Below are 23549 nucleotides of genomic sequence, written 5' to 3' on the forward strand. Positions count from 1 at the left end.
CAGTGTCAAATAAATTTAGAGGAATACAAAGTATAATACTCCTCCGCTGAAGTAAAGGTAGATAGCTGCATAAAACAGAAATACTAAATTAAGTACAAGTACCTCAAAATTGTACTTAAGTACAGTACTTCAGTAAATATACCAAGTTACTTTCCACCACTGCTCTACATGACGACTAGAAAAGAAAAACTAAGTTAAGTTAAGTTAAGTTAAGTTAAGTTAAGTTAAGTTAAGCAGTTATTAAACTATGATGACCAAAAGGTTGTGTAGTAGTCATGTAGGATTAAGCCCTGTGGCCTACTAAATTATGAAGGAATATAGCTGACAACTTAAACTCTACACCCAAATCCTTTAAAGCCTTGAAAAAACAAAGATATTACCTTTAAAACAATAGTAATTACCAGAAACTCTCCCACAGGTTACTCCCTACTCAACCAACAGCTACTATTGGCCACAGTACTTCTTGTTAGCTCAGCTCTCTCTTCCTATAATTACTGTCAGTTACGCCCTCTAAAACAACAAACACTGACTGCCTGCTGTATTCAATAACCCATTTCTGAGTTACCATTGACGAATGTTGCCTAACACCATTCAGCCAATAACAGACACTGCCTAGTCTCTATTAATCAACAATCCAAGTCAGCTAGAGTCCAATATCCAGTGGATGATTCTCTTTTTCAGACGATTACAAGTGTTGGCTCCTACTTTGTAATGTTTAGAATATTCTCACTTTCCAGTTCATAAACTAACTAGTTTTAGTTTGGTCTACCTATCAAATACCCCCCCAATTCATACCAATGAGTGTAAGTTTATAACGCTAACAGTGCAACAGCAAGACAAACTATAGCCACCACAATGATCAGATAGTTGAATCATCTAATCTCTTTCAGTTTAAAAAAAATGAACATTATAACCTTCATCAAGGTAAGATTTCACAAGGATAGTTTGGCTTTTGCAGCCACTAAACCTGCAAAACAAGCAAGTCAAAAACATTGAGTAATTGTTAGAGTACCTGCAAAAGGTGAAATGTACCCTTTACTGCACTGCCAAGCCGATAGCCACTTTGTGTTTGTATCTAAATTTGCAAATGAGCGTCACTGCAAAAACAGTCCTATTCACAAACATCGGCACTAACAGCAACTTACAGTAACAGGGAGATTTTAAGTGTTTTAAGAGAGTTAGTGGTAACTGATGCCCAAATTACACCATCTTTTTTTACAGTCTGATGGTGTGCATTTGAAAACACCAACAACACTGACAGAAATGACATCTCAAATTCCTGTTTCTGTCTGCTACGTTTTAATTCCTTGCCTGAAGTTTTGAAAATGCGTCGGCACCTCCTCCTTTTATTTTCCTCTGCTTTCTCTTGCAAAGGCAACATTTATACTTATAGATACACATAGATAAGTGCAATGAGACCCAAAAAATGGCAATCTGCCCTCAGCTGCAAAACATTCTAGGTATATTTGTACTGTAGCGCAATATCCTTTGTGAATTCAAACTTGAGACAGGACAGACAGCTGTTGCAAGTGATGCGCAATTCATGTTGCTTGCAGCGGCCGCAATCCATTCTTTCTGAATATATCCCTGAGTGTACGCACATGTGTAAAAAAGCACAACAGTAATGATACAGTAGAGCGTTTCAAAGACCAAGAATACAGGGATTTGCACTGAACCAGAAATGAAACAGACTATATCTATTTAAAGGTGCAAAGGTGCTGTACACCTACGGCCTACATCAGTTTAGAGGCTCTGTTTGATAACAAGCCAAGTGTTTCCTTCTCACAATTTTTACAGGCAAGATGTGGAAAATATGCTCATTCTGATTTGACTTGCTATTAATGGATACACATCAACAAATTCACACTATTTCTGACTATTGGGTTATGAAAACTGTTATTATCTTTTAAAATGAGAGTGATCATAAGAAACTAATAATGGCCAAACGCTTGAGTTCAGATCAGTGGAAGTGCCTCCATCTCTCTCACAAATCCCCTCTTAAATACAAAGCCTAAGCTTCCATCAGCCCTGTATTCTCTCTGCGTCTCCTTCTCAAAATGCACGAGAAAAAGAGGTCAGACTTATTGTGATGAATTCTCTCAAAAGTGAGAAACCTTTTTTTTTAAATTCAGAGTGGGAAGGAAAGAAAAGGAAGAGGAAGACAGAGGTGTGAGTTGACCTCTCTTATTATTGTTGAACACAACACTAAAGGAAGACACAATGTCTAGACATCTGATCTGTGGAGGAAGTGAAACTGCTAAGAATTGGTGTTAAATTGTGAATAAATATGTGCGTGTGTGTGTGTGTGTGTGTGTGTGTGTGTGTGTGTGTGTATGAGCAGTTATCAGCTCTACCTTGAAGTGTAACACTCCTACCGGATGCTTGGCCAATTGGATACAGTTATAACGCACACTTATTTTTATCTTTATCACATATGTTTAATGTTGATCTATGAAAGAGTAGGTTGATTTACATGTAATATTAATCATTTTTGTAATGTATGTTTCCATAACACTCTGCAATCCATTAAAGGTGCTTGCCAAGATTTGTGAAGACTTATTATTTGTGGAGCTTTAAATTTAAGTTGTCAGAGTAATGAGTCTTTTTAATGGGTTTTGGTTAGACGTCTAAAATAATGTCTGCGGTTAACATAAGCTTAAGAAACATTCACGTTTTGTTCTAAGACATAAAATACATCAGTAAATATCTCACTTGTAAACTATGAGGCTTTTATGTGTCTTAAAAAAGGCAGTTGCTAACAAGTAGCTAAATGAGACTACAGAGCATCATCACACCAAGCTACCCTGAACACAGCTTTACAGCCATGTTGTGGTTTTCATGTTAACTCATGCGACTGTAGCGTATTTCATTTATAGCCTAACACTGGCTCTGTACGTCTGGTGATGACATCTAGGGTTTAAAAATCCTAAATCTGGGGTCACCCAGTAGCTCAGTTGGTAAAGCTGGCACCCCATGTACAGAGGCTTCGACCTCACCGCAGCGGCTGTGGGTTCAATTCCGGCCTCTGCCTTTTGCTGCATGTCATCCCCTCTCTCTCACCCTTTCACACCCTATCTGTCCTATCAATAAAGGCATAAAAAGCCCATAAAAAATCTATTTTTTAAACCCTAAAAGTTGTGTACATTTGTGAAGATCATCTTGCTAGACAAAACATGTAAGTATCATTAACGTTTGTTCACCACAGAGTTTAATTTCTGCAATAATCCAGAATCCTATGGAAAAAAACCTACAGGCTTTTTGACTAGGGAACCAGGGTGACGTTAACTTTCTCGTTGGCCCAGAGAAAAACGCCATCCCTGGTGCACTCTATTCTGTGTGGTATATATCATTTGTGCATCACTTGTGTGCTAAAAATGTACCTAGAGAAGAAGGGCTATAGTAGTAAAATACACCAGTGGAGTACACACATCCAGGTCATTCAACTTTTATTTAAAACTACATTATGTCTAGATCATGTATGAATTAAATTCTAGGGCTGTCCCTAGAAAATCAACTATTTGAATCATCAGTCAGGGACCCCTCATTCAACTGAGACTGAGCAGTCATTTTGTTTTGTTTTTATTAGTCAGGGTACTTTTAGGAACGTTTTGCTTCCCAGATTTGGAGCGGAGTGAGTGTTCTTGGCTTTAATGCTACTCTTTGGTAAATGCTGCTGCATAGATGCAGACAGTGACACAGAGGAAGAGAAACTCTGAATTATAATGTTTGGAGAAAACATTATCTTCTCTCCTCTGCTTAGAAGCAATAAGATTACAGCTCACAGCAACTTAGTACGACAGTCTCCTGCTTTTTGTCTACAAAAAATCGCTGAACATTCATATTGAACAGCAATGTCTGATTCAACTGGCATAATTCTAAGTCAGTTACAGCCCTATTAAATTCAAACATCAATGTTGTTTTTGTCCACAGCTTGTCTTTATGTTAAGCTCTATGAATTATAACTCAAACTATGAAAAATTACTAGTAGTCTGCTTAGTGTTTTATGTTCTTGATTGGCATATTCACCTTTCAGGGTGTCTTGCTCAGCCCTCATGATGTCAATCAGGGAGCTCTCCAGTGTGTTCATGTTGAAGCTGTCAAATGACCTGGTGCGTTCCTGAAGAGAGGAGAGAAAGAGGAGAAACACCATTTAGTTTTCTTTCCCTGCTTCAAAAACATGCATTATAAAAGAATAAAAAAAATATCTAATTTTATAGCAGTCTTCAGAGATGAACTGGTCCATGGGAGCAAGTGGAGCAATTTGATTTACCTCCATCTTTTAATGTAACATTGCCTCAATTAACCCAAGCTGGCCAAAGTGCGCATGCAAAACAAGGTAACAGCATTCAACTTAAATTACACCAAAAAAACACGCTGCTTTGCAATTCTGAACACATCACTAAACCCAGCCTGAATACTCAGGACCAAGGTCTGCTATTATATATATATAAAAAAAAAAAGTTTATCAAAGCCCCAGCAGCCCCATGCGCTTCTGGCTATTTATGAAGGGCTTTCACTTCAATCTTGCTTTAGCTTGAGTTTATTTAAAAGAGAAATACAAAAGAGATGACACCCCATTTACTTTTCGTCAATTAATAGTTACCTTGTTTCAAATAAATGCAAAACCGAAATATAGTGAGGATTTAAATGCATGATGGGAATCTTAATTTAAGATTCTGACACTTTTGGCATTGGCCTAAATAGCAGGAGTGACAAACAAAACAAACTAGGAGCGGGCCCTAGTTTCACATAAGTGGAATCTCAAGTGACTCACTAATATATTCTGCAAACTGATGTAAAAACCAAGATAAAAAGAAGCTGGATAAACCTTATTAAAAATGTTTTTTTCTTCTGCTTGGATGTTTGGTTTGCAAGCCAACAAACTGGAGCTCAGAAAGACCCGCAGAAATATTTCTATGGCGCAGGTATGTCAACCATTTGAGAGCGACAAGGATTCTTACCACACCCTCCTTTGTTGATTAAATGTTATTTCCACTGTTAGCATTTAATTTCTTTTTATATTGTTTGATGGTATTATTTGTAATTTTCAAAACCCAATCACCATCACCCTCTTCACGTAGTTATTGCATGTTTAGCTGTGTTTTTGTTACTTGCAAACTTAACTAACTAGCAGAGTTAATTCCCTCATTACACGAGGCAGCATAATAGGAGACAACAGTAAAACCAGCAGTAGAAACGAAGCAGGAGCCGAGCCAATTCTTGAGCGACAGCTTTGTCACCTAAAAACAAGGGCATCCTCGGCATAGCGACCATACTGGAAATGTTTGTATGCACACACAAATGTGTGTAAGAAGAACACACACCCATTGAAATGTGTACACATAAAGTATGCACACACACACTGAAAACATGTGCCCATAAACAAACACACAGACACACAGCGAGTGCCATGCTGATAAGGCTTCTGTCGTGACTCCACCTCAGCCAAAATAAAATATGCAGCCTCTGACAACAACTTGTTAACAAACTGATAAAACTCTTTTGGTTTCCTTCTATCCAAAACAACCACAATTCAGACAGACACTGCTGCTGAATACCACAATATGAAATTCATATCCTCTCTGTTTACATATACCATTGGTGCAAAATGTCCCCACAACATCACGCGATTGTCTCATACCTTCCTTTGTCTCTTCCCTATTTTTCCAGTCATTCTCAAATGCCACCTTAAAAGCAGAAATACCTTTAAAAAGTTTTCTATTCCTCATTTATGCGTCAGAGATCTCACACTGCACTGAGCCAGTGACTCTTCTGGCTACAAGTTGTTTAGTAAACTCTACATCGTGACTAAATGTTTAGTCATGTTTTCTTTTTTTCTTAACTGTCTGGTCACGACTGAAATAAACTTTTTTTTCCCCCATTGTATCCACTGTATCAACTACTTGGTTATTTTAAAGAACAAACGTGATAAAACATGATGAAATACTTAGATATTAACATTGTAGGAGCCAGTTTTTTAACTATTTGCTGAGAAACTGTCAATACAATACTCTAAGCCAGGCGTTAGCATTTTTGTAAACACAGTGATGCCTTATTTGTAAAACACATACACACGAGCAATTTAACACCAGAGTAAAAATATTTAACACAAGAGCAGGGAGAAGGGGAGCTTGCTGGACTATAAAGATACATGCTTGCAAAATAACAATGCAGAAATACATCTACAGTCTTTGCTCACGATTTAGGTCTTGAAAACATCTGCTGAGCCTGACAAGATGCTGACACACCAATCAGGGAGCTGTGAGCTTTTAGATGATGACACGACACAAAGTCTCTTGAAACTTACCAAACATGTGAACAGTGAGGTGTTATAAATGATAAAGCTTCAACAGCTGTAACTGCATAACCGTTTTTTGTTCAAAAACTTAATTTGGTGCATAGGTCAAAGGAAACAGAGTGTAGGCTTCTTTCAGGGTTCATTATTCAGAAGGTTTTGACCAGGAGACTAATTATACGCAGAGGTCTTTTTCACTCAAAAACATGGAGTCAGGTTATTAAAAGCGGTAAAAAAAAACTAAATAAATGACTTTTACATTAGATATCAGTGTTTCTCCAAGCTGTTTGGCTCGATGCAGATGGGCCATTAGCCGAGCACCTGCTAATGTGTGCTCACCTTTTTTCTCTGACAACTCAAGATCCAGACATTCAGGAAGTTTTTACTAAGAGCCAAATTATCCAAAGAGGTCTCTTTCTCGCCAAAATAAACAGACCAGGTGATTTAAACCAGTACAAACACAGAGTAAAACAGTTTCACATTAGACATTTTTTTGCATTATTCCCACACAACTGGCCCTGTCTAAAGCCACCGTTTGGTTTGTCCGTTCTGGGCTGCTGTAGAAACATGGCAGTGAACACGGTGGATTCTGCAGACAAGTGCCCACTCACCACATAGATATAAACGGTAACTCTAAAGTAATGAAAACACAATTATTATTTTCAGGTGATTAAACAATAAACCTCTTATATCATATTCAATTTCTGCTAATATATCACCCTAAATCCTACACCATGGACCTGGAAAATAATGGAAAAATAAAAAGCAGATGTAGCATCAGTTTAGACCGTGATATGATTAAGGTCTAATGGACAGCCTTCCTGAAATCACATCTGTCTCAAGCAAACAAAGTGTGAAAAGTGAAAACTGTGGGCTGATGTTAAAAACAACACATTAACATTAAACAGTGGGAATGAAGCATATAATTATTTGAAAGCTTGTTAATTAAAATGAGCTGTATGAAGTCAACAGAAAATCTAAAATTCTGACAAAATGACACATAATTAAATGTACAGCTTTAAGTCAAATTCACCTCTCCTATGAAGTAAAGAAAAAAAAACAGCTCGACAACCACAGTGCCTGGTCAGCTCTGCCCTCGGCCCGACTGATAATGGATTAATGGATAGGCTTTGCACAACAAGAATTACCCAACGTGTCTAAGTAACCTATCTGTATAAGTCAATCACTCTTTCCATTCACCATTTTGTCTAACAAACACATCTAGCGTGTACTCATTTATCCAGCAACCAGGTCACACCCTCGCTACAAACATAAGGTCAGTGTCCGTTGAGAATGGACTGAAACAAAACCACCTTAGGAAGAAATGCTCATACTTTGTTTCACCGTCACCTCCAAAGGGGTCAAATGCTAAAGGGTTCAGCAAAACAGACCTGCGTCAATGAACCACATATCCAAGGGTCGCGTCAGGCAGGCAGCTCACTTTTTCATCTGCTGTCTGGAGTCTGCAGTATCTCCCAAAATCCAATAGCTACTTTTACTATCTGATCAGCCAAAGAGTGTGTTTGGATGTCTGGCACACTCTGTCTGATAAAACAGCCAAAAAATCTGCAGCTGTAGCCAAAATTTTTTAACCAGAATTTTGGCTGGTGCAGATTTCCCACACTGACTGAGGGAAGGAACATACTATCACAGAGATGACATGGTAGAAGAACACACCCAGTGCACACTCTCCCTCAAAACAAATATCAACACAGGGATATAGGCCAGACTAGGTCTACTATTTTCTCATATCCGCCTCAGTATCTTATGTGGACTTAGGCTATTGCTCTAGGTCAAATAAAGCAAACATTCAAAGACAAGGGAAGCAGAAACAAGTGAAGGACTAGTTACTGTTGGAAGTATACACCACTAGTGTGTATAACTGAGCATAGGCAGGAATATAAACACATTACCCAAGGCAAACACAGATAGGTATAGCAGCAAGTGCAATATTTCTAGCATATCTGTAGTAAACTATGATAATTGAGCAGAAGCAGTTAACAGGAACTCTACCTGCTTTTGTGCTTATAAAGGGATATTTTGATGGGATTTTTCAACCAGCTTTATATCAAAACAATGTGGGTCGTATGTTTAGATTAACTGTGGTAAACGTCCATCCATCTAACAAATGACTAGATATTCTTCCTCTTCCCTTGGCAAAACTTTGTCAGATGACATGGCGTCAAATACATCATCCTGCATAGGAGTTTCACTGGCTCTCAGACTGTTGCTTGAACTACAGGTTGTTCTTCTGCATTTCTGCAGTGTCACCACCATGGACACACTCTCTCTCTCTCAAACTTGGACCGAAATCCAAACAAACGGTAAAACTAGACAGTTCTGATCAAATATCACCCAAGATTATGTTACAGCACTTCATATTTCTCTTCTAAAATGTTTTCAGAAACAAATACAATGCCCTTTTTTAGCTGTAGCAGTGATTTTTATGAACTGCTTCCTGCTCAGTGAAAATGGAAGCTGCAATCAAACTAAGCAGCGCTGATAAACTATAAACCATGATTCTGTTACCGAGTTGTATATTTCCAACTTCAAATGTTTTCAAAAACGTTAAATGTTTCAGAATCATTTGTTCCTAGTCGGTCGCCATTGTGTCAAACAGATGTGTTCGCATCACCCACGAGCGGGAGCATGAATTGGTATGGCACAGCACAGTGCATTCTGGTAGTTGTAGGTTTTCTACCTTTTTAGTAAAAGTGAATGCCACAGTCCTGCTTTTCTTTTTTCTCGAGCCATGTAGGTCAATTTTCAAAAGTACTTGTGTCTTTCTTCTTTAACAGCTTCAAAACTGTAATTCTTATATTATATTTTGGCTTAAATACTACTGCAAGGTAATCCTGTTACACTGTTTCAGGAGAAAGGAATTCATTTTGTGGAGGAGATGAACTCAGTATGGCGGACATGAGGCCTGGCTGTGTGCTCTGCAGTTGCTAAGCATTAGCCTGGAGAGGTGCAGAGGGTGATTAATCATCAGATTCGTGCATCCTTCTCTCTCTCAACAACTGGCCAGCTGACCAACGAAGTACTCATCCCTGACAGATTGCAGGGCACAAGTATACACACACACACACACACACACACACAGAGTCATGGCCACACGTCACATGTAGAGACACACAAACAGATTAGCTGCAAGCAAGACACACACAATTTACAGTGCAGTCGACATCATATGTATCTATGAAAGCTTGCCATGCTTACCCAAGGCCATCGGAGAAAACACAGAGGACATGGCAATACATACTGTATTATTTGCAGGCAACAGTGAAATGTTGCCCAGCATATGTGGGTAAGCAGCAAAAATATAATAACCATGACCCAATAAAGCTAAATGGATCAAAACAGCCAGACACAACCCCCTTTTTTTTTAACTGTGACTATCAATAAAAACCTGCATGATGGATCGATAATAGCAAAGTGCTTCTACCGAACCCCGTCACCATTTTGAATGTTTGACCCTGGATCAACAAATGTGTACTGACCTGCTCCAGAAACCCGGGATTAAAAAACATGATGAATGCATCATCAAATCTGAAATCATCACTTTGAAAAGAGGCCGTGTGTGCTCAGTCGATCAGAGAATATGCATCCACACATGAAAAGAAATCCTGCGTTGCCATTTTAAGAGGCATGAACTCTGAGCTGGGTTATTCACTCAATAATCTTGATCTATAGGTTCATTTATTGGTGTTTTGAGATAAATTAATAATATCAATCCTTACGAATACAAGATATAAATTGGTCAAGGACCTTGACAGCTTGCCACCCATTATGGTCACCGATATCTATCTGGTGTTTTTTGTGTTAGCGCCTACACCTGTTAGGAATTGAAAAAATTTAAATCACTGGAGGCCCGTGTCCAATTTACAAACGGATGGGTACAGTACCTCCAGATCTACGTACAAGCAAAAATTCCAACTACACAGTCACCTGAACAAAGACAAGCTGGTCTTGCTGACTGGATGCTAACAAAACATCGGCTAGTCATATCTACCACTACCAGTATCTAGCAAAATGAAACACATAACATTAACCTACCCTTTTGTCTATCTATATCAAACAACATTTGTTGCTTTAAATCTTATTCACTAAGTTTTTCAGGCAAAAATGCCAAACATTTAATGGTTCCAGCTTCTCAAGTGTGAGGATTTGCTGGTTTCCTTTGTCTCTACATTATTTTATTCTAAATATCTTTGCATTTTCAACTGCTAGTCTGACAAAATAAGACAATATGATGACATCAGCTTTGACTCTAGTATATTGTGGTGGGCAATATTCATTCTTCTCTGATGTTTGAGAGACTAATTTATTCACTGGTTTATTTAGAAAATAATTTTGTCAGACTAAATGGTAAATTGACGGGCAAAGGGCTTTAAATGTTGTTTGTCTTCCCATATCCCCAGCTTCCCATGTCCCTAGTTGGCTGTCACACATTCATGATAGATGATTATATTAAGCATCTGCACAAACCCTACCTGAAAACTTACAAAATTAAACTTGAAAATTAACATAACAATGTAGATCAGATTGCTTGCAAAGTGCCAAAGCCTCTCAAATCTAGACAGGTTTTATTTTGAGAAATACTACAAAACAGAGAGCGCAACCTCCAACAGATTTCGATGACATGTAGGGGAGTAAAGAATGATTAAATACAGCACACTGTGGGTGATTAACTCCAACATTAATCATCTATGTCACCTACCTGTTAATGAAAAATGGAAGTTGAGTGGAAAAAGTCGCACAGTAAAGCGCACGAGAAAATAAGGGTGTAGTATCATTATTAAGGTTTTTAGGGGCTTAAGATTATTACACCATCCAGCTAACATTAATTTGTGAGAAGGCAGTTATTTTTTCCCCTTGTTTTTTGTTCATCTAATCACATCCCTGAGACAACAGGGAGAGGGAGGAAGCCCAGAGCAAAGAAGGGAAGGGGAAAATGGCAGATGAAAGAGAGGGGATGATATAGAGAGGGAGAGCGAGTAGTAAGGTAAGGCAAAGAATAAAAGAGAAGAAAGGAGGTCAGGAAAAGGAAGCAGGTTGAGCTTTTGATTCTTGTGATTATTTTTCTTCCTGGTCAAAGTATTTCAAAGACCTGCTACGACAATAAATACCCCCAACTGTCAGAAACAACCTATTACACAGTGTTGGCTAAATGGCTGAATGACTGAATGGCTGAATGGTGTGTGTGTGTGTGTGTGTGTGTGTGTGTGTGTGTGTGTGTGTGTGTGCGTGTGCGTGTGCGTGTGCGTGTGCGTGTGTCTGCTTTGGGATTAGACTGATCTGACTGTTTTATTACATGCAGTGAGCTAGGCTAAATACAAAATGACACTTCCACATAGACTCTGCTTTGTCTTCTTCCTTTGTTAAGACACATGTGCAGAAGACATAGGCCAGGGACTAATTAGGGCTCATGCACTCATGAGCATGTGCGCATACACACACAAGCTCTCTTTCTTCCTGTTTCAGAGCGTCTGTCAAGGGTGTGAGAAGGGCACAATGAGGCTGTATGAGCAGCAGAGTTATGTGCTTGCCAGCTCAGCTCAGGCCGCTCATTAGTCTAAAAAACATTTCTCTCATTTAACACCAATGTCACAAGGACCAGAGGTAATGGCTGAAACCTCGGGCCTCTGCAGCTTGATGGCTTGGAGTGTTTGTTCGTGGACATGCACGCGAGGGAATTTGCATGCACACACCATGTGAAAGGGAAGGACGGCTAGCTGGAAAGAATGAAGCTTCCTCCTTCAAAATCAGCACGATCCTGTCTTCATCAATGAAATCTCATGTCACACAAAGGCACAGATAATCACTGCAAGATTTCTGATACTTGCCTGAGGACTAATGCTGGGCGATAAAACGAATAGATAATTATCTCAAAATTATTTTCCTCAACGGTGATATAAAAAGGTTTCGACGAATCCTCCATATAATTAAACCACCAATACCCCCGTAGAGGGGGCGGTAATGCACCTTAAACACCAGTTAGCGCCCGTCATTAACTTGAAAAAGAAGACTAAGAAGCAGCAATAGAAGAAGAAGATCAGAGGACCGCCACCTTTGGCAGGCCACTAAAGCACACAGCAACATTTTGACGTTACAACATTCAAAATGTGCAAAAAATTGTTTTTAGTATGATTGTTTTGACAATGGATAACGTCTTATCGCGACTACATTTGCCACATAATGTTAGCAACAGTAGCTGTATAGTATACTAATATAATGCTAATGGTAAGTCAGCACGTAAGCGTGACAGACTGACCTGCTGTTTCAGAAGATATGATTGTTTATGTTGTTTATGATTGCTATTTTGAATCTACTTCAGATTTGTTAAATGTTCCACTGTTTGGAAAATGTTGCCATATTCTGACAATAAATAATAGTTAACAGTTAACAGCATGGTTTCTTCAACTTTCTCTAAGGAGCAAATATCAGCCTTTAAACTTAACAGAAATAATCATTTGTCCTTTTTGGTAGATAATTATCAATATCGATCGACATGAACATTTTTATCGTGAATGCACTTTCAGCCATATCGCCAAGCCCCACTGAGGACCTGTCATATTGATTAGACAGCATTTTAAACAATCTGGGGTTAAAAGAAGCACAAAGCTCAGGTCAGGCAACAGGTGCTCAACATTTGTTTCCACTGCAGACCTGAAGAGGTGGTTTAATAACGCACCCTCAGATAACAACACTGTACAAGGCTGCTGCATATCTAAGCTACACAAACAGTGAGGAGGGAGCTGTAACCAACAGTTACCCAGGTAGCTTACTGAGACAATATCCTGTTCTGGCTTACTTGCCCTCAGGCCCTGGAGGTCCTGATCTGGTCACAGGCCAGAATTAGGAGACTGAATGAGCCCACTACACCGAGCACAGCAGCAAGCCTCTGACCTTGAACTTCACAGGTGAGGAATTAGAGTGGGAGGAAAGAAAGAAAATTAGCATGGGTTTTATCCGGGTGCTCTGATTTCCTACCACAATCCAATGAAGTTAGGTAAATTAGGTACTCTAAGAATCGCTCTGAGGTGTGAATGTGAGCGTGACTGGTTGTCGGTCTCTATGTTTCAGCCCTGTGATTGTATGACAACATGCCCAGGGTGTACCCTGCCTCTCGCCCAACGTCACCCTCGTCCAGCCTCGAGGATGAGCAGGATTAACTAATGGATGGAAAAGAATGAAAGGAAGAAAAGCAAAAAGGAGAAACATAAAACAGAGGAAGGCCTCCCTGGCATTTAAAAAACAAATTTCTGGCCTGAGGCTAGCTACTAGCTGACCAGTGTATTAGCAGTTAGCAGCAGTGTGCCTGGCCTGGAGCCCATCCCAAATACTAAAGCTGCTCTAATACAGCAATGGCCCTGCCTGCTGCAGCAACAGCCACGGCACTGGAACATTTTCTCTCTCTCTGTGCCATGGTGCTGTACACCACCTTGGATAAAATACCCATCAAATGGCATATGGCCTTGCTCTCAAAGTATATCCACACATTTGCTCATAAACACACAAATGAATGTCATGGCCTAAGGCAATTGCCAGATAATGCCAAACTCTGTGAGAGTGGGCAGACAAAGAGATGGAGATCTTTGCTTTTGCTGCTGTTAACATAACATACCTTACCAATGATATATTGCTGTTCTGATGCATGTTCCTAATACAGTGCCCCTGGGATGATGTTTTTCTGTCAGCCAACTCAGAAGTTAGAGTCATCCTCAAATCATCAAAATCCTCAAATCATCAAAATCGTCATCAAAAGTGAGGTATTTACAGATGTATTTTATGTTACAGATCAAATGTGAAAGTCTCTTGAACTTGTTTTACCACAGACCTTATTTCAGGCATCTAACCAAAAATCCACTGAGAAAACCCATTGAGTTCCAGACAAGGGACGCAAAAGTGCTATAATGCTAACTCTTGTCCGGGTTTTAGTACTACTGGGGCACTCTATGGCATCTAGCAGAAATGTTACAAAAGTGCTACTTTATGGGAGTCAACTATTGTCTCTGTAGAGCCATGTGTGACAATCACATCTAGTCCAAAAAGTGTACAAAGACACTATGATGAACCCACTTTGATTGCACAAAGGCAGACAAAAATGGGTATTGTAAAGCAAAAGCCACTCATCCTTCATCTGTTGTGTCAGTGCTAAAATGGAGACAGTTGGAGAGGGCTTATAGTGAGACAGTGTGACAACAGTTCCTCATGGGGTCTGTTTAGTTCAGAGTTACAGGAGCTACTGTATTTCAATTACCAAACCCAGGGGTGCCTTGTGTAAGGCAACATGTGTCATCAGTCATCTGAACAGCGCATGATCTCAACAAGCCCTGACAAGCACCATTTTGAGTACAGCTTTTTAGGCTATCGCAATTCTTCAGCAAAGGCAATAACATGGGAGTGAATGAGAATGAAATGGTCTACAGACCTTAAAGACTGAATGACACCAAGGAGGCCTCTGACAAATAAACTTGACACTTGGCTGCCTGAGTAATAATTTAACAGTGGTTTCTATAGTGATGCTTCAATGCTGCAACATGATCTATATGCTCACATCAAAATGACACATTTTCCAATTCAATGACAGGGGTACAACAATACCATCAGTTCAGGTTCTGAAAAACACATGATGTATGGTACATCATTTAATAAAGGGTTCATAATTTGATATACTTATATTATTTTACATGCATGCCACACAGAGACAAGCTCAATGCCAGACCAAATATCTGCTATGAGGCAGAGAATTCTTCTATTGATTCTCAAAATATCATTTTATATCACCTCAGAACTATCAATTACAAGTCCAATAGTTTAAAGGTTATGTTTCAGCGCCACCTTCATATTTTTTTTTAATCTATACCTATATTATCAATTCCTTGTTCTCTGTAAATGAGTTTTACTTACATAATCCCTCACAACACACACACACACACACACACACACACACACACACACACACACAGTAAAGCCATTCTGTGCCCATCCTCCATCTGCCCTTGCAGTATCAAGAGGGCAGAAGGACAGTGCTACTTTAGCTGATCTGATTCAAGACAAAGAAAAAACACACTGCAGCTAAAGTAATGCAAGCTTTAACTTAAATCTGACATAGGGACGTAAGAAGAGGGGCTCTTCACTGCTCAAAAAGATCGCAGAATCACAACTCTAAATACAGAGCTAGTAGCATCAATACCCTAACGCCATTTACTGTTGCTAAAAAGGCCATCCATGTGAATTTTTATTGAAATATGCTGTTTGTAGGAGTCCAAAATATGACTCCAAAACGTTAACAAAGATTAGGCCCTAATGGTTTGGAACAGGTATGAGGATATGAACGTGACCCCATGACTACCGACAGCAATTAAGCCTTTAGCTAAAGGAAAATAGCTGCTTAGAGGTAGTACTTATTTAGCAAAAATACCCAAGACATGTCAAGACATGTCTCTATCTTTTGACCTGTGGTGCACTGTGAGTCATTACAAGTATATATAAGAATACACTTAAAAAGGTCACAGTAAACATTACTTTCTAGCACTAAAATTGACTTAATTTGCTGGTTTGGGGATATTAGTTATTCCTGAAAGCATGTCTTAATGAAAATAGGGATTATGACATGGACTTGTCACATGGATGGGCATAGCCAGGAAATGAAGTCACCCCTTACTGGTGGTCTCTAAGGCCAATTAGTAATGTTGTTAGGGCTATTGACAGACAGCTGAAACAACACAGGCAAGCAATCATTTAGACAATTTAATACTGTCTACTCCATTCAAGATGACATTAGGAACTGATGGCGATCAAGTACCCATGACTGAAAAGAAGTTAATTTGACAGAGCAAAGGGAAGACTGTCCAAAAGTAAGAAGATAAAGGATATGTTAAGTGTTTCAAGAAGTCTTTCATCAGGTCATCAGGCTTAGCTAGAGCTATAGCAACCTTCTTTTCTTCATCCCCACCTCTTTGTAACAACCAACACAATCAATCATGAGCCAGATCAATAAGATGAATTTATCTCCATGCTACCTTTACCTCTTTCCATCAATCTTATCAGCTGTTTTCTCCATGTGATAATACAATTATTCAAGCCATATTCATTGTGAGTGGCCATCCAAATTACACTATGAATAGGCCTGCATTTTGAAAACGAGTTGCTAGGCTATGGCAGGCACGACCTAGGTGATTAATAAAGCAGTAATCCTGAAAAAATCATTGGGTATTAAGCACGGGCCATAAATCCACAGTATTACCTGTGGGTTTTTATTTTTGCTACTGGACGGAATAAAAGAAATCCAATGATGATGTCTGCTTGTGTCAGGATTTTCCTTTACAGTCACTGTCTTTCTTGGTCATCCATTCATCCCATCTGCTTGCACCCTCTCTCACGTTCCCCATTTGTAATTCCCTTTCCCCATCTTTTCCTCTCCATCAATGATGCCTCCCCCACTCCCCACTCCTCACTCCTCACTCCAAGCCCCCAGCTCATATACGTGGCACACACCACTGCAGTGACAGAGCCACATTAGTCATCATCAGAGACGCACAGCTGTGGAAGTACAGAGCCCGACGACTTCTCTTGAAGCTAACACGGTAACAAATGCATCATGTAAATCCATACCCTCCCCCCATGTCTAAAAAAAGCAGCTATACCACATACTGTAATGAACAGCTAACATAAATGACACAATGATGTTCAATCATTTAAGCAGCCTGCAGCCACTGCTGAAAAATATTCTCACACAAAAGACTGAACACACACAGTGCACACACATGCGTAGAACCAGAACCACAAAAAATAGTATGTTAGAAGTATTGCTAAATCATACAATGAGACTGTCACGGGAAAACTAACCTGAAACGGGAAGATGTTATCACTGCGGCCGACTCCATCATCCATCCAGGACTTGGGGTTGAAGCCTGCAGGACTGTTTCGAGGGTACTTCTGGGATGCCACATGGTTATTAGGGAAGGTCTTCTTCAGTGGTGAAATAGAGTTGATGGGGGTCATCCCGCCGTTCAGCCCTCGGCGATAATCTCTGCCCTGAGACCCTCCCCAGCCGCCACCACCACTGCCATAGCCTCCTCCGGGACTCCAGGAGGTGGATGAGCCGGGGGAAGGAGAGGGGCTCTGGTAGCTGGCTGGACCCCAAGGGGACGGGGGCTTGTTCAGGCTGTTGGACAAATGTGGCAACTGGCTGAAAGCCGGATTCCTGTGTGGAAAGGGCGGTGGAGGGTGTGGGGATGCCGGGGAGCGCCGATGCTGCTGGTGTTGATTGTGGGGGTGTTGGAAGTGGGGATGTGGTGGGGGAGCCGGGTGGTGCTGGGACAAGGCCGCCGCTGGTCCGATCTGGGGGGAGAAGTTCCCGCCAAACCCTGGGCTGACATGGTGTGAGAAGTTCTGGAACAGCAGGGGCCCGTTGTTGGCAGAGGCCGGGTTGAAGAAGCTGACGTCCTCATTGATGATGGTTGATGGCGCTGGCGGGATAGCAGCTGACCAGTTGTTGAAGCCAGTTAGTGATGACGAGGTTGTACTGGACTGCACTTGGCCAGTTCCCCCGAGACCTGACGTCTCCTGGTAATCGAAGCCTGTCAGGACAGGAGACTCAAGACGTAACTGCTTCTCCTTTCCATTACTCCCTTCAGATGTGCCGTTGTCCGTTTTGGCTTCCTCTGACCGGGCTTTTTCCAGTTCTGAAATGATCCCACCACCACTTCCGCCCTCCTGGTGACTCCCAGGGGACAACTGCTGCTGCTTTTCTTGCGTTTCTTGCATTTCCTGTTGCTGCTGTGCTTTGGGCTTCTCTGGGCCCCCCAGGATTTCGTCTTGCACGCTGTTGTGGGTGGCAGAGGCAGGGAAGAGCCAGGGAGAGCCTCCCGTGGTGCCATTCCCTGCGGCTGTGGTGCTATTTATGAAAGCAGCAGGGCTCTGCGACACATTTTGGTGGTGGTGTGGGGGCTGCAGATGCGGGTGGATTCGGACCGGGAATGCAGACTTGTTGCCAGTGTTGTTTTGAACTAGGACTCCAAACCCGTAATCCCCCATTTGTTTTCTCCCCCCACACACAAGTGCTATCCCGTGATCGTTTGGTCCTATTGAGAGAAGAGCACACAGGATGGCATGCACCGGGTTAGCAGTCAGTCCCTCTCATTTCACTATAGTTCAAAGGATTTCGAAACAACTAGGTGATGACCATAACATTTTATGATGACATAAAAGATATTTTTCTCTGCTGGGTCTGTTTTACACCCTCAGAGAATTTCAAGACATATGATAATCACACAAAATTGTCATGAATAAGCTCATTCTTGCACTGAACAATCTACCCTTATCACTCTGGGCTGGTGAAAAAAGCCAACCAGTTAACATTTCATATATAGCTAATTATAAATAGAATTGGGTACCAAAACCCACTACCAACGTGGCACCGGTTCCTATATGACCGGTACCTACCAGGCCAAATCATAACGCAAATTTTGGGTCTCATTTTATGCCAGATTGTATAGTTAGCGAGACAAAGCGAGCACAAGCAAGAAAGATAGAATAAGCAAGTGAGCGAGCATGTGTGTGTGTGTGTGTGTGTGTGTGTGTGTGTGTGACTGTGAGGCCGCAGGGAGCGGAGCAGAGAGTATGAAGTTAAGTAGCAGTGCAATGTGTGCACAGTTCAGGCTATTTGTCAGTGATGCTACAACTCCTCAAGACCCAAGTCAAGCTCCCATGTCTTGCCTGTATCCTGCTGATTAAAGTCAAGGGGGTTAGCACCAAAGTTAGAAAGCTAAATTAGCCTCCCAGGCTGTTTTAAGGTAGACTGTTAAGGTGGACCGGCTGTTCAGTCTCAGCCACTCCCAAACAGATAACAGAGTGCCCCAGAAATGATGTTTTTCTGAGGGCTAACCCATAAGCTAATGTTGCCCTGGTTCCCTTGTCAAAAAGCCTGTGTGATTTTTCCATTGGATTTTGGATCATTGCAGAAAATCACTCTGTAGTAATCAAACATTTATGATACTAACATGTTTTGTTCAGCAAGATAAATTTCACAATTGAACACCACAAAAAGATTTTGCGCGGCTAGAGCGAAATACAAAATGGTCACCTTAACACCACATAAAGGCTGTCAAGCCATGTTCAGTGCTGCTTGATGTGATGATTTTCTGTACTCTCATTTAGCCACTTTTTAGCAACCCTGTTTTTAAAACATAAAAGCTTCAAAGTTTGCAAGTGGGGTATTCTCTGATGTAATTTATGTTGTAGAGCAAAATGTGAAAGTCTCTTAAACTTGTGTTGCCACAGACCTTATTTAAGGCTTCAAACCAAAAACCATGCTGAAATGCTAATGGATTTCCAGGGTTTTAGGACTCATTACAAGGGTTCTCATACTGCCTGCTGAGTCTCTCCTGAGTTAGTAGGCCAATTACAAATTCCAACTCAAAATGTATTATAGTGTTAACAGTCCTGTAACTGTTATTTAGTGTTAAATTATTGTAGTTGGGTTTGGTTTTGGTGAATTTGTTCATGATATTTATCCATATTTATATATTAAAGTATACTTGAATCTGTTTAGTATATTTTAACAATTTCAAGTTTAAATTTGCTTTTGCAATTTTAAAAAGCAGTTTTGTGCTTCATTTTTTTTTAAGTATCGATGGTTGAAGCACCATTTAGGCCCGGTACCGTTTCAAAACTATTGTATTCGCACCGGCATCGGAAAAAAACCCAAACGATACCCAACCCTAATTATAACCCCGTGACGTTGCCAGCTTGTAAGCCTTCAGCTGAGCTGCTGGCAGCCAGCTATATAGCTGAAAACACTGCTGTGTCCAACCGACGTTATCCCCATTTGGTGACGTTTTTCTAACGCAAACCAACTGGCAGATAATGAAATGTAACCCGAAGGAGATCACCGCTGTACAACATATTCATAAATGCTGTATTACGAGCATTAAACCGTCAAAACGTTCAGAGGAAAAACACTCGACCTTGTTTGACAGCTGTCAGCAGTCCACTGAGTCCTATCGCAAAATGTATCAGATGTAAGTCATACAATAAACAGTGCCACACGTTATGGTTAATTATTACATTTTTACACGTCCAGTAACAGCCGACAGTCAAGCGGTTTTAATAAACTATCATTTCCACCCGCTGCTAACGTTAGCTAGCTAGCTACTAGTTAGCTTAGGAGCTAGCTAGCTGGACAGGCTGAACACAGGCGAATAAAATGTCTTTTCACCTTCTGATCACCACCTTCGACCTCGGCGATGTCTTTGTCGAGATCCGTCCCTCGGTTTGTGAGCAAGGTGGTGTCCTTGAGAAAAAACGAGTGCGTCAGGCAGAGCTTTTCAGAGGCGATTTGATAGCTGACTCGTACAGTGCAGTCGGTCAGCTTTTTTTTTCTCCCTTCTCCTGACGTGTCCTGCCTGCTCAATGACACAGCTCTCTATCTCTAATCTGGACTGAGTGATCAAACAGCTTTGTTAACGTGGCAATGAGTCAAATATATCCAGCCAAGCGTCTTTCATAAGCCCTACTCGATCGGTTTCATTGTTCGTTTGATTTTCGGTATGTTTTCTCGCTAACTGTCTTCCCTACAGAGCCAGCCGAGTCCTGTGTGCTTCTTTGGCTGCCCCTATCTCCTGAAACCGACCGTGGCCGAATGACAGCGAGAGATCAGTCGAGACACACTTCCGCTTCTGGCACCTCCCTCTCCGCCACGGCCCCTCCCTCCGAGAGCCACACCTCGGTGTGTGATTGGCTGCTCGACCGGCAGCTTCGCCTCATTTTTACTACATTTAAAGGCCATGCACCAATAATACAACCATGCCATCCATAAGTACTGCCCACTGAGGTCAGATATGATTAACAAAAAGAAAGAAAAAAATCCTCTCAGCACGGTCCTGTCCTTTCACGATGCAGCCGGCATCAGGTCGTGAGAAAACTGAGATACCCCCCCCCCTCCAAAGGATGGAAATGCCTCAGAAAAAGAGCATCCTTTGCCCAAGCTTTTTCATCTCCTGCTCATTCATTGTAAATGTGGAAATGAGACAGGAAGGCAGGGTATCATTACAAGAGTGGTTTAAATTATATCCAGTTTGTATTCATTGAATCATGATCCTGTAATTTGACACTGTCATAGGGGTTTTGATTAAATTACATATTTTTTTGCATTATAAGGTAATAGTAGTGGTGTGTATGCTTCATGTTCAGAGGTGTTTCTGATATTCCGCCACTATTTTGTCACGAAATTTGAAAGACAAAAGAAAATCCTCATAATAATATAATAAACGCAAAGCTATGCCACCTTTACGTCTCAACAGCCTCGATAGAGAACCCCAGGAGTCAGTCCTGAAACCTGGAAATGAGTTTGCATTTCAGCACCTCCAGTTCCCTTGTCTCAGAGTTCTTGGGGTTTTTTTGAATGGGTTTTTTGTTAGAAGCCTTAAATAATGTCTGTGGTTAACACTAGCTTAAGAGAAGTTTTGGTTTATGACATAAAATATGGCAGTAAATACTCCTATCACCTCAAAAACTATACACGCTAATAAAAATTTGTCACATGTTGTGCCTTACAGACTATCTTACATCAAGTTACATTATATGGCATGAGTTTATGACATGCGTATTGTCCTGCATGTGAATTTCCTAGAGTAAAATTATGTTCCACCAATAATAAATGTATGAAATATGTTTTATTTATGACACATTTAGGGGCCGCCTGGTGGTGCAGTACTGTGCACTGTCACCTAACAGCAGGTCAGGTTAAGGACAGGTTAGGCCGAGTTAGTGTTTTTTTTTTTCTGGGTTCTCTAGCTTCTACCAGAAGTCCAAAGACATGCAGGTCAGGTAAAGTGTTTAATTTAAATTTCCTGTAGGTGTGTATGTGAACACGAATGGTAACCTATCTCTGTGTGTCAGCCCTGTGACTAGCAGCCTCTCCAGGGTGTTTCTCTGCTTCTCACCCAATCTCAGCTGGAATTGGCCCCACGACCCATGAGAGGATAAGCAGTTATTTCACAGAAAATGAATATGATACATTTACATATGCTGTGTTTTTGTATATCTACAATATTTGTGTTAGTTCACCATAAAGACAGTAAGCAGGGGGAGACAGCTAGCACCCTGGCTCTGTTCAAAGGTAATAGTTTTGTGGGGAGTTAGGTGCTGGACTATTCCTGCATTCATGTGTTTTCAGAATAATCCTCATTAATAGTTCATGACTGGAAAAATTCACGTCAACGCCCCCTCAAGTCGGAACAAGAACCAGCCAAAATTTTGGTACACAGGTTGCCGAGTTGACATCACAAATTAAATGTGACGGTAAAAAACTTTATTAATACATAAATGGCATGTCATTTTTGGGGGTCATATGTAATTTGTAGTAGGCCTATGGCATTAGGTCTTGCCATTAGTTGCTGTCCATGTAGACCTAAATTAGTTAGAAAGTTATTTACTATTCATTGGCATTAGTCAAATAAAGCAATATTTTTGAAGTTTCAGGGTGTGCACTGGTGCTGCAACAAGTCTGGGACAAAATCGCTGTGTAATATAAAGCTTCAAATTGTTCTCAAAGGGTTGTTTGAATGCTCTGGGCAATAAAATACAACACAGCTTCCATGTTACAACTTAAAGCTCATGAACACACCAAAATCACAAGAACGACTTCTCAACTCAGGAAATGAGAACATCCAAGGAGCACGCGAACGCAAGATACAGGCAAACAACTACATACAATGTTGTACAATGTATAAATCTGAGTTTTAGAGTTGCTGGGAGATGTTTCTGTTTTAACCTTATGGACAGGCTAACTGTTTCCCAATGCTTCCAGTCTTCATGCTATGCTAAGCTAACACTTTGCAGGCTGTAGCTTCATATTTCACAGATTAATATGAAAGTGATACTGATACTTTCATCTAACTCTCTGCAAGAAAGCAACAAAACATATTTCCAAAAACTGTTCATAATAATGTAGCTCTGAAAGAGCATTGCAACACTTCCCTGCACGCACTTTCTCTCTGATGTAATAGTTTTAATCTTAATCTCTTCCTGTTTCTGTGCAGTAGATCACACTATTTTCAGCTATAGCCCTAAAACCCATGCGTCGGTTTCTCTCTACTCTGCCAGACGAGTGACCATTCAACCCTTTTCTTCTCAACACCCGCCCACACTGTTCCCCATTTCTCTTTATCTCCCTCTATGTCCTCCTCTGTGTCCTTCTCTCCTGTACGGTCATTATCACCTCGAGGTCATCAAACAGCTCTGA

The 23549-nt window shown here is 40.7% G+C and overlaps 1 protein-coding gene across 2 annotated transcripts in view; it reads right to left on the minus strand.

Annotated features, from left to right (window-relative positions):
• The window catches only part of cpeb4b (cytoplasmic polyadenylation element binding protein 4b), a 47134-nt gene extending 26177 nt beyond the window's left edge, over positions 1 to 20957 (minus strand). For both annotated transcript variants that reach the window (XM_042498669.2, XM_088088081.1), the window contains exons 1-3: positions 20523 to 20957; positions 17150 to 18387; positions 4027 to 4117 (exon numbers count right to left, since the gene is read on the minus strand). In XM_042498669.2, coding sequence (XP_042354603.1) covers positions 4027 to 4117; positions 17150 to 18340 — 1282 coding nt within the window. In that variant the 5' untranslated portion in view covers positions 18341 to 18387; positions 20523 to 20957. The remainder of the gene's footprint in view (positions 1 to 4026; positions 4118 to 17149; positions 18388 to 20522) is intronic.
• Between the last annotated feature and the right edge of the window lie 2592 nt (positions 20958 to 23549).

Source organism: Plectropomus leopardus, chromosome 15, assembly GCF_026936395.1.
Source record: "Plectropomus leopardus strain MGB_pleo_1.0 chromosome 15, ASM2693639v1, whole genome shotgun sequence".
In the NCBI taxonomy this organism is placed as follows: Eukaryota; Metazoa; Chordata; class Actinopteri; order Perciformes; family Serranidae; genus Plectropomus; species Plectropomus leopardus.